This window comes from Malus domestica, chromosome 07 (assembly GCF_042453785.1).
Source record: "Malus domestica chromosome 07, GDT2T_hap1".
Taxonomy (NCBI): Eukaryota; Viridiplantae; Streptophyta; class Magnoliopsida; order Rosales; family Rosaceae; genus Malus; species Malus domestica.
The window spans coordinates 19,527,569-19,539,250 of record NC_091667.1 but is presented as its reverse complement, the minus strand read 5'-3'; the positions used below and the strand labels follow the sequence as shown (position 1 = coordinate 19,539,250).

The window sequence follows — 11,682 nt, the reverse complement described above, 5'->3', positions numbered from 1 at the left end:
CATTCTCCTTGTAGCATGTCACAAGCCTCCAAATTGTGTGTGGTGCAAAATTGTGGTCTGAAAATATGTATTTATAGGCTAGGGTTTCGGCAAAAAAGTTGTGGAGGAGAAGGATTACACAATCCTAAGGGAATGGGACTAGGGAATTCAGCACAAAGCTTTTAGAATGGGATATCTTGCAGATTTCTAAAAGCTAAAGGATAAGAGGGTGCGGCACCACTTAGGATCAAGAATGGGGCTTCTAGAAAAGGGTATTTAAGTGATTTAATGTGAAATTGATCCCCCCCCCCTTGTAGTTGGAATTAAGGTAGGAAAAGATTAGGATAGGATAAGATAAGATAAGGTTAGTTTGGATAAGATAAGGTTGGATAATGTTTTGGATAATGTTCCTTCCTTTTAGCTGATTCCTTATCTTCTTTGTCTTGACCTTATTTTCTTCATCTCTTCAGCATATTCCTAGCCTCTTGAACTTCAAAAACGTCCATCCACCTTACTCCATGCATGTGTTATCCATTCTTGGCCCAAAACTGCTCCAAAATGCTCTAAATTGCACTTTCTTGCGAACTTTGTTATTTGAACCTGAAAACACATGAAAATAGTTTAAAACACTCTAATAAGCAAAAACTAGCTATGTAAATGCAAGAAAACAAGCTAACTAAGTTGCATAAATATGCTCCTATCACGCTTTGAGACTTGTTGCATGTGACATTTTTGCGCCTACTCCCTTGATTTATTTGGGATGTAAGAAATTTTGAACGAGATGAATAATCAAATCCAAGCCCAAAATAAATTTGTGAACATGAGTTTCCTAATGAGACTTTTCCCCTTCCCGATGGCAACTAATGACATTGTGGTGATGCGCGCCCTTGTTTCCCGTGCACGTCTAATCACCCAAAAAAAACTCTTGGTATTCCTCTACCCTCTTCACGACAATTTCTTTAATTGCTTCTTCTCCCTAGGACAAGTAGTTAATCTATCTTTCCCTCTTTTTCCTCTCCTAAACTCCATTTTCTTCTGAAATCCTTCTCTCTGCTCATTCTTCCTGCATCGTGCTTCTAGCTCATTTTCTTATGTGCTCTGCATCTAGGCCTTCCATCAGGTAACAAAAATTGTAATACCCCATCCTTTTTTTTTTTTTTTGCGTCAAGCATTTTTTTTTTCATTCTCTAACGTTTCGTCTTTAGCGGCCTTCATTTGTGAGCCACTAGGACCCACAATGAAATTTGGTCCCCTTGCTTTTCCCTTTTTGTCCCATGACACCCCTCTTCCCCTTTATTTTCTGTCATTTCTCTCCCTGTCCAACTTTCACAACTCTCTCATCTCTCTCCCTCTTGGCTCTCTCTCTTTCTCACTATCTTTGCCCTCCCCAATGGCACCACACACACACACACATTACACAACAACAATAAACAATGACCAAGGCAGTACCACCTCCCCTCTAGGTGAAACCACAAACCCAAAAAGCCCATTAAACTTCTATCTTTCTCTCGGTATTCACTGTTCACCGAAACTCTCTGGTGAGTTTCCACCTTCTTTGGCGAAGGTAAGCCTCGAAACTTGTCCAAAAGTTGTAGATCGTGTCTTGGTGTGTGTTTGGAAGTAGTTTTGAGTGATGTTTGGATGTAGGAAACTCACGGGGAAAGCTTCCCCAGTTTTCCAGCAATGACTACCACTTTCGAGCCATTTTCTGACCAAACCACAACGAGTTAGCCGTCAAAATGTACCATTCTCTTCTTCTTGTCGAGAAGTATGATTTTCATTTTGAATCACTCGATTTTGTTAAGTATTGAAAAAGTTATGAATGTTTAAAGTTTACTTAGTTTTCGGCTAGTTCCCTAGTTTTCCTGCGGATCAGTCACCTTTCAGGCCATTTTCCAGCCATCTTCGGCAACCATTTGGCTTCCAAATAGGTATAATCTTGTTCTACACTTTCCTATCTTCGTTTTGATATATTATGGGTTAAATTTGGTTAAGAAACGACGAAGTTATGAAGCTTTGAAATTTGCCCAGACTTTCAGCCAAAAATTCCAATTTCCGATGAGCTCCGACGGCTTGACTCGGCTCGGCTTGGCTGAGTCAACCGTTGACATCTCGGTCAGCATTGACTGTTGACCGTCAACGTTGACCTTTGGTTGACTTTGGTTGACTTTTTTTAGGTTTCTGCCGGGACCCTTCCTAGACTAATTTCAACGTCCTGAATCCAAATCTATGCTCCGTTTTCTCAAATTCAATCATTTTAATAGAGTTTAATTAATTGGTCCCTTTATATGCTTAGGTGCATTTGTTAGTGGTGTTTCCATTCTCCCTAGTTCAAACGGCTCTTCGGCGATGGAGTATCTGTGAATAGACCCCTTCCAAAATGCATAATTTTATTACTAGAAATGCATACATGAAAATCATGATTTTATGACTACGTTTTATGAAACGTTTATGAGTAAATCGGATTTATGCTTTATGAAATATCATGCTTTATCAAATTTATGATATGATGTTTGAGCTATTGAGCTCCGATGATATATATTTGAAAGATTATGTTTATGATTTTCTATGCTTACTTAATGGATATTCATACCATGTGCCTTCAGGCGGACGACGTAGTGCCTTCGGGCGGATGATATATGTACCTTCGGGTGGGCGATGTAGTGCCTTCAGATGGAAGATATATGTGCCTTCGGGCGGGTGATGTAGTGCCTTCAGGGAAAAGATATATGTGCCTTCAGGCGGGTGATGTAGTGCCTCGGGCGATTATGATATCACTGCTAAGCACACTATATATGATATATGTTTTACGAAGGTTTTATGGCATGCTAGGGTTTTCGGAAAACCTACTACCTATTATACTATATGAGTTTTCTAAAATCTAGGGGTTAGTACGTTTGAAGAGTATTTGACTTTAGTATTATTTATATCAAACTTGGTCCACTCATGTTATGTTTTTGTGCCCCATTCAGGACTTAGAAATGAGCATGCAATTGATCCCGGAGTTGAGGCATTCCAGTATCAGTATCTTCGAGTCCTCTCAGTGTATGACCACTTTCTTTGTAATCTTAATTAGTAGTATGCTCTGAACATGTCATGCATTATCACTTTTAAATTTTTGGCAGTTGAATACTCTCCTTTGGTCCAATTACCCGTACCTTATTACTATTATTTTGTTAAGGTTTGTATTTGGATATTATATTGCGTGGTTACGCTCAAAAATTATATGCATGTTTCACATGTTCTTGGCATATGCATTCATTAAATGGCTTACGTCACCCTCGGGTGTCGGCCAGCACGTAACCATCCCATTGTCCTTCGGACACTATAATCAAGGCTGTCAAAAATCACCCCTTCTTACTTTTGAATTTTTCCTATTTCCTTTGTCTTCTCTATCAGTTTTGATGGTGAATCTGAGCATGCTTTCTTCCCTTCTTTCTTTTTCTACGCACTTAAGGAATTTTTGGGTTTTACTCTTCATAGAAGAAGGGTATGATTTTTCCCTAGGGAAATTAATTCACACTCCTCAGTAGCTTTCGATTTTGGAACTCCGTGTGCTTGCCCCTTGTGGTTTTCTTCTTGCCTTTCATGCGTATTGTGTGATTGTTTCATAGCTCGGCTTGATTGCTTGTTGGTGCTTATTCGAGTAGGATTAATTTCAATGCATTGTTTTGCTACGCATGGTTGCTTGATCGCATATAGCTTGCTTTTGCATGGACATTTGTATATCATGCTTTTCTGAGCTAGAATTCTTTTCCTTTATTGTTGGCATGGCATGAGCAGGGAAAAACATGTGTGTTTTGCGTGATAGAATGAGAGAAGCTAGTCCCATGTTAAAGCCTCAAGCTTTAGCATGCGTGTGCTTGAACTTTAGGGATCTCACTTTCCTGTAGCATGTTTACCTTTCCTTGGGTAAATTTTTGCTTCATGCATCACCATTCTTCTCTTCCACTTGCCCATGAGATGGGTCGTGGTATTTATAGCTTGTTGTTCGTTCCCTTACAGGTACGTTATGGCTTTAGACTCTCCAAAGTACTTGCAATGGTGGATGGGTCTCTCTCAATCGAGGATTGACTCCAGTGAGGTAAGCCACCACCTCTTCTCAGCTTCCAGAATAGGGCTTTCAAGTAAGAAGAGCCTTCTCTAGACTCGGTTCGTCTTGTTGATACTAAGTGTGTTTCGAGATGTTGCATAGAGAGTAGTCAATTCCTAGTGGTGCCACTCCATTTTAAGTTTTCTTGTAGTGAAGCCACCGGTTGGGCCAATTGGGTTGATGCCGCTGGGGTATGAAAACCAATGTGCAACTCTAAAGAGAAAATTCACTAAATTATTTGGCATGTTACATTTATGAGCCTCAACAATTGTTATGAATTATTTCAGATGGTTTTAGAAAGAAAATAAAACATTTGGGTATTCCCAAAGTACTGCTAAAAATCACTTTTCACATAGAGAAAATCCACTAAACCATTTATCACAAGATATACAACTACTCTTAACAAGTGAACTAAAACCTCCTTTAGACATGTTTAGTTTTCTAATTTACAAACAATAATTTATTTTATTTCTATAAATCTTTACAGTATTTTATTTGATAAACCGATATCAAACTCTAAAGAAAATTAGCACTTGTGTCCTTTAACTGTGTTGATGCACAAAACCGGAGGGATCTTGGAACAACGTGAATCCAACCGTGAATCTGCAAGAAAGCAAAGAATACAAGATGTATCGTGGTTCACCCCAATGTTTGGGCTACGTCCACACTGATATTGTATTTCTCTGAGATGTTAAAGAGGATTGTGATGGTGAGAGCCCTGCTCTGAATATGAGAGGCTTTGGGGATCTCAGGCCTAAGAATTGGCCTCCCCTAATGAAGACAGTGAGGAGTCCTTTTATAAAATAAGGGCTCCTCACTTATTACATATTTGCCCCTTCATTTATTACATAATTACATTTGAGTCCCCCCGAGTATTTATACAAGGTCTATATACGGAGGCCCTAAGTATGGTACAAACAGTAGTCCCCCAAGTCTTCAATCAAGAAAGTCTTTTGGCTGGAGACTTTAAATTCAGCCCATGTATGGGCCGAAGTAACTAGATGTCGTCAAGGACTAATACTCGATATAAGGCGGTGCTCAATCTGAAATGATGCTCAACTAGAAGTAGCACATGTTGCGAGGCTGCTCTGATTATGGCTTATGTTGCCTTAGTTGGCTCGGCTTATGGCATTGAAGGTGAGTGAGTCCCTTTTATAGAATAAGGGCTCGCTCCTCAATACATAAATGATGGGCTAGAGTTGATGCTCGGGGCGAGGCGGTTGCTTAGCAGGCGGCGATGCTCTCTAATGATGGTGAGGGAGTCCCTTTTATAAAATAAGGGCTTGTTCCTCAATACATAAGTTATGGGTTAGGAATGATGCTCGCGGCGAGGCAGTTGCTCAGCAGGCAACGATGCTCTCTAATGATGGTGAGGGAGTCCCTTTTATAGAATAAAGGATCGCTCCTCAATACATAAGTGATGGGTGCTCTCTAATGAAAGTGAGGGAGTCCCTTCCATAGAATAAGGGTTTGCTCCTCAGTACATAAATAATGGGCTAAGTCCCCCAAGTATTTCTCATGAGGCCTAGTTGTGGAAGCCCAATATATGGTACATAGTGTAGTCCCCTAAGTCTTCAGTCAATAGAGTATGTTGGCTGGAGACTTCAAATTTGATCCATGTATGGGCCGAAGTGGCGGTTGTTCGTAGGTGGTATTTGTATACCCTGCACTGAAGTTTTGTAGGTGAAGCTTTGCAAGTAAAGCTTTGAAGCTGGAGCTTTTGTAAACGAAGCTTTTGAAGTTGGAGCTCTCGAAATTGGAGCTCTGTAAATGAAGCTTTCGAAGCTAATTGACATGAGTGATGCTTATGAATGTTTATGTTGATTGACATGAGTGATGCTCATGGATGTTGGCATAAGTGATGCTCATGAATGTTGACATGAGTGATGCTTATGAATGTTAACATGAATTATGGTCATGAATGTTTATGTATGATTGTCATGAGTGATGCTCATGAATGTTTATGTATGATTGACATGAGTGATACTCATGTATAATTTTGGAATACTGGACGTACTTTTGATCACCTAATGGGTGATAATAGCGATAGGCTGCCGAATAATTTTGGAGTACTGGGCGTACTTTTGATCACCTGGTTGGTGATAATAGCGGCAGGCTACCGAATAATTTTGGAGTACTGGGCATACTTTTGATCACCTGGTTGGTGATAATAGTGGCAGGTTGTCGAATAATTTTGGTAGTACTGGACGTACTTTTGATCACCTGGTTGGTGATAATAGAGGGCCTGGCTTTTTTAAGCATATGGGCCTTCGCCCTCCACATAACACTCCAGTCCATTATTTTGGGCTTGCCGTGTTTTTTTTTTTTATTACCCTCTGATGGGGTTATACAGATGTCTTCGAAAGATAAGTAAAATAAATTGCATCATTCAAAAATAAATCCGACCTTTTGCTCAATGGGTCACGCCCATAATGTCATCACCACCTCAATTATGTCTAATTTTTTTTTATCTTCTTTTGCTTTCTGCTTTTGCTTTTGTTTTTCTGCTTTGCTTTTGTTTTTCTGTTTCGCTTTTGCTTTTCTTTCTGCTTTTGCTTTCTCTTTTTCTCTTTTTCTCTTTTTCTCTTTTTCTCTTTTTCTCTTTTCCATCACACCTATGTCTCTGTCTCTGCGTTGCTGTCATGCATGTGCACCCAATTAATCATCTAATACCTTCTTTGTAGTTTGTCCCCTACCCACTTGCGGTCGCTGGTTTTGCTGTTGGCTGCTGAAAGTTGTGGCATTGCTGTTGGGGATGCCTTGTTGGGCCATTTTCAAGACAACTATTCCATCTCCATCCCTCCTTCCACCACTCTACATAGCTGCTGCTTCTCTCCGGAGTAAGAATAATGGAAATATTTATAAATGTTGCCAGCTACACTTGGAAATACAAATATGTGGTCATGACCACCAGATCGCTGTCACCTCGAACATATCTCTGAGACCCACCGCCTCCTCCTTGATCTCATCACAGGGCACATTATCCACCAAGAAATCGAATATGTCGGTGCGAGAACAGCGACTGCCAACATGATTCAATACACCTTTTTCTTCCCCCATATTGATCCCGATCTCTTATTGGGTAAGCCAAGAAAGCCATAAATGGGTTTTTCAAGCCAGGCATGAATTTTCTGAACAATGGTTATGAGAGATTGATACGTAGGAAATTGAAACAGGGCAAAAAAGAGGGACTGGGAAAAAGGCAATAGGGTAAAGTAAAAGACTCGGTCCATTTCTTCTTGACGCGAATCAAGAGCAAAATGGTGGCAGCAAAGGCAAGCATGGTGGTTGCCCTAGAAAAGAAGAGCAAGATGATTTCGGAGAAAGTCAGAAAAGATCGCGTCCTTGCCCTGAGCGATGATCTCGGGATTCGAGAGGTAGACACGGGCCCCGCATAACTCAAACACAAACTAACCTCAGCAGCAAGGTATTTGAGCACGGTGGAGATATACACAGGCGCGTCGGCACCAACACGCTCGGTGTACTTTCCAGACTTGAAGAACCAAGCGATCCTACCCCCGGAAACTGACGACCGGCCTTATGCGACCTGGACACAGACTTCGAGACCTTTGGCTTGCCTCTGCCTCTCTTAGTCGACGTTCCTTCTTTCGCACTCATTTTTTCGAGAATCAGCGATGGAATCACAGAAATTAAGAACAGAGAAACTCCAACCCTAGAAAAAGATCGAATATTTGGCGACAGAGAATTATGCGCGAGATAGAGGAGTGTTTTGTCAGGGGACACGACGAGAAAGTCACTGGAGCTATTGATGGTGTTGAGCTTTGTGGGGGCATCCTCGTCCATATAGGTCCGTGATGGCCTGAGTGTAGAGCTAAGAGAGGGAATTAGCGGTGCTGCAGAAAGAGGTATACATGCTTCAATCCACCTCGTCGAGTCTGGAGGCTATCGCCTTCCTCTTCTTCCCCATGGCAGGCAAATTCTCTCTCTAACAATCTCCTTCTTCTACTGATATGATATTATCAAAAGAAACCAAGTTGTGGGTTTTGCGTGTGCTTCTACAGAGGATCGGTTGGGAAGAAGCTGAACTGGAAAGTCTGAATGAGAGAGAGATTTACGAAGGTTTTTCTGGAACAGCCCAAGGAGGGAGGTTCTGGTTTCTGCAGATTCACGATGGAGGTGAAAAAATGAAAAGAACCGACACAACTTTTCGTATCATTTCTCACAGACGGTGCCAAATGTTGATGCACAAAATCAGAGGGGTCTTGGAACAACGTAAATCCAACCGTGAATCTACAAGAAAGTAAGGAATACGAGATGTATTGTGGTTCACCCCAATGTTTGGGCTACGTCCACACTGATATTGTATTTCTCTGAGATGTTGAAGAGGATTGTGAGGGTAAGAGCCCTGCTTTGAATATGAGAGGCTTTGGGGATCTCAGGCCTAAGAATTGGCCTCCCCTAATGAAGACAGTGTTGAGTCCTTTTATAGAATAAGGGCTCCTCACTTATTACATATTTGCCCATTTTTTTATTACATAATTACATTTCAGTCCTCTGAGTATTTATACGAGGTCTAAATACGGAGACCCTAAGTATGGTACAAACAAACTGCACTACGAGGATAAAAATGAAATTAGTAGATACGTGGCTAGTGATCCCAACCTGCAAAATTACACAATTAGACATAGCAAACACCTGCTGTCCACCCCTCACGCATTCTCTTCAGCTCCTCGAACGTAATTTCACCTCGCTCATATCCGGCGTCCACTCGCTTTTACCTGCATGTACGCATACATCAGAAAACGTAATCACTCTTCGAAATTATTGAAATCAACGCTTCAATTTCGCCACAAATCCTCTCTGCGTGTGTTCTTGTGTTTGAGATTTCTCTCGTTTCGATCACATTGCGTTGAGTTTTCTTTCTCGGAAAGTTTAGAGGCTTGTTTGGATCGAGAGAAAATGGGGATTCAAGACCAGGTGGGGAAAATGCAGGCCCGTCAGGGGTACCGGAATCTATGGCACGCCGATTTGATGGGCACCGCGACGGCTGATAGTCCCTGTAAGTATCAGATTGTACCAGTTTGATTTACCTTGTTTTTTAGTTTCTGTTTGGTTGCTGAGAATGTGAGGAAAAAAGTACAGGACTTTCATTGTTTCTGTTTTGAACGTGTCTGTTCCTTGGATTTGAATTTCGTTCTTTGGGGCATGTTTACTGTTTGATGATTTTATTTATAAGAACATTAATGCGTTAAAAAACGATTTGAGTACTACTGAGAAAACCTACCGAGTCTGAGAGGCTCCATGCAGATGGGATGGGGATTTTATTTAATTTTTTATTTATGTATTTCTTTTTTTACGTGCATATGATCTGACGCGAAATATAATCTTGTTTTGTTGTGTTTGTTATGCAGACTTTTGCTTTGCATGTCTCTGGTAAGCACTCTTATATCTCTTCGGTGCATTCTTAAATTGTTGCATTTAGCTCATTTATTGATTCGATATGTTTCTACTTTTGCTGTAAATTGTTTAGTATGATGTTCTCGTACACTTTGGTACCAGCGATACGATTGCTCTTTTCAATTTTTCTGTACTCAGTCTTGTGTATTAAAGAGAGATGGTTTGTTTCTTGCATCCTGCAATCTAATTTGTCTTCGTTACATGATAGTGGTCCGTGCGTTTCTTACCTGCTGCGCAAACGGGCTCTTTACAATGATATGTCAAGGTAAACTAATAATTACTTTCATTTCTAGATATTCCTGATCAAAATAGAAAGATTGCAATTTCTGAACACTTTTGCAATGGTCTGTGTTACAGGTACACATGCTGTGCCGGATATATGCCATGCAGTGGAAAGTTTGGAGAAAGGCGTTGCCCTCAGCTGTGTCTTTTTACGGAGGTATTAATCACATTGTGTTTTTTTTTTTTTGTAATTTACGCATTTAGCGATCCATGTAGGTATTCCTCGCCTTCTGCGCTCTATTACTGCATTTTTATAGACATGGACATCCATGAACTTTACTTTATATATGTTTGCATACTTCGTTGTTTTCAGGTCTGCTGCTGCTTTGCAAGTTCAGTTTCCTCGACACGCTTTCTAATCCAAGATGAGTTCAATATTCAAACAACACCGTGCGACAATTGCATTATTGTAATCTCCCATCTCTATGTTTCTGTTTACAGCTTTTTCTCTGCCTACACATTTTATGATATCCTTATCACTTCGACACATGACGTTTTTTCGTAGGGATGTATGCTCTGCCTCAACCAACTTGCATGTATATGCTCCTTGATTGCTTGCTTAACTGGAAGCGAAGAGCTCTCAGATATTTCCAGTGTGTTGAACTGTATAGCTGACACGGTGTTCTGCTCGTAAGGCCTTCATTCCACCCTCCTCAACACATTCATTCCGGAGCTCGTTACCTCTTTTCTATTGATTCTTTGACTTGTTTTGTTTTTCAGGGTCTGTGCTTGCATGCAGGTATGTAATAAATTAGTGATCAAGTGCATTATATAAGTTGATATATGAATTTTGATAAACCAATGCCTGAACCCTTTTGCTCTAAGATACTAAAAACCTCATCTCCAACCCTATATTAGTGGTGCACTTGATAGAACCCTAATTTCATGGCGATTAATCTCTATCGTAGCAAACAAACATTGATTTGGGGTTATGCAGACCCAGCACAAGATTGAACTGGACAAAAGGGATGGCAAGCTTGGCCAACCACGCGTGATGGCAGTTCCTCCGATGCAGCAGATGTCACGGATTGATCAGCCAGTTTCTCCTCATGCCGGATATAAACATCCACACGCTGGATATCCACCTCCACCAACAGGATATCCAAATCAACCGGCAGGATATCCAACTCCACCGGCAGGATATCCAAATCAACCGCCAGGATATCCACCGGCGGGATATCAAAACCAACATCCAGGGTATCCAAACCAGCATCCAGGGTATCCAAACCAACATGCAGGGTATCCAAATCAACATGCAGGGTATGGACATCATCAGCCAGTTGGATATATGCATCCACCGGCATATGGGCAACCAGTATATCCTCCAGGACCTCCACCTTCTGCGTATCCTCCTCCTCCAGAGTCGGGAGAATTTTATAACCCCGGACCTCCTCCTCCACCTCTTGGCTATACTCCAGAATCTGCATCTGCTCCTCCATGTCCTCCAGGTCGTCCACCGATTTCTCATTAGGAGGCTTATCCTCAACCTTCTCCTCTTAGCCGCACCAGTACCGATCCTCCCAAGTGATCTGATCGTACAATGCAGACCGATCCGCCATAAAATAGAAAACACCTATCCAAAAAATAAAACATGACTTTGAAGAGTCCTTAATATGTTGTTAATAAAGCACTAACAAGTTAGTGACAATAACAACTCTCTTTTTTTAACAGTTATTTTCATAATATACTTTTACTTTTCAAGGGATGGTAACAAAACAATTTATTCAAGTGACAACCTAAATTACGATAAGAAAATTCAAACTTGTGTGCACAGATAAGATCATAACTAATTTAGCTAAACCTATGATGGCTTATATTAAAAACATTTATTTCGTTGTTGTAAAGAGTTTCTTTTCTTTGCGGCCGACAGAGGAGGATGCTATGATGATGTCAAGGAAGAACAGATGAAA

The 11,682-nt window shown here is 40.8% G+C and overlaps 1 protein-coding gene across 1 annotated transcript; it reads left to right on the top strand.

The window, feature by feature from the left end:
- Positions 1-8,785: 8,785 nt before the first annotated feature.
- On the top strand, positions 8,786-11,473 carry LOC103439218 (uncharacterized). Its single transcript, XM_008377762.3, has 8 exons — positions 8,786-9,092; positions 9,445-9,466; positions 9,699-9,755; positions 9,848-9,929; positions 10,086-10,181; positions 10,278-10,402; positions 10,493-10,511; positions 10,710-11,473. The coding sequence occupies exons 1-8, from the start codon at positions 8,816-8,818 to the stop codon at positions 11,241-11,243; spliced, it is 1,212 nt and encodes a 403-aa protein (XP_008375984.2). The 5' UTR covers positions 8,786-8,815; the 3' UTR covers positions 11,244-11,473.
- Positions 11,474-11,682: the final 209 nt, after the last annotated feature.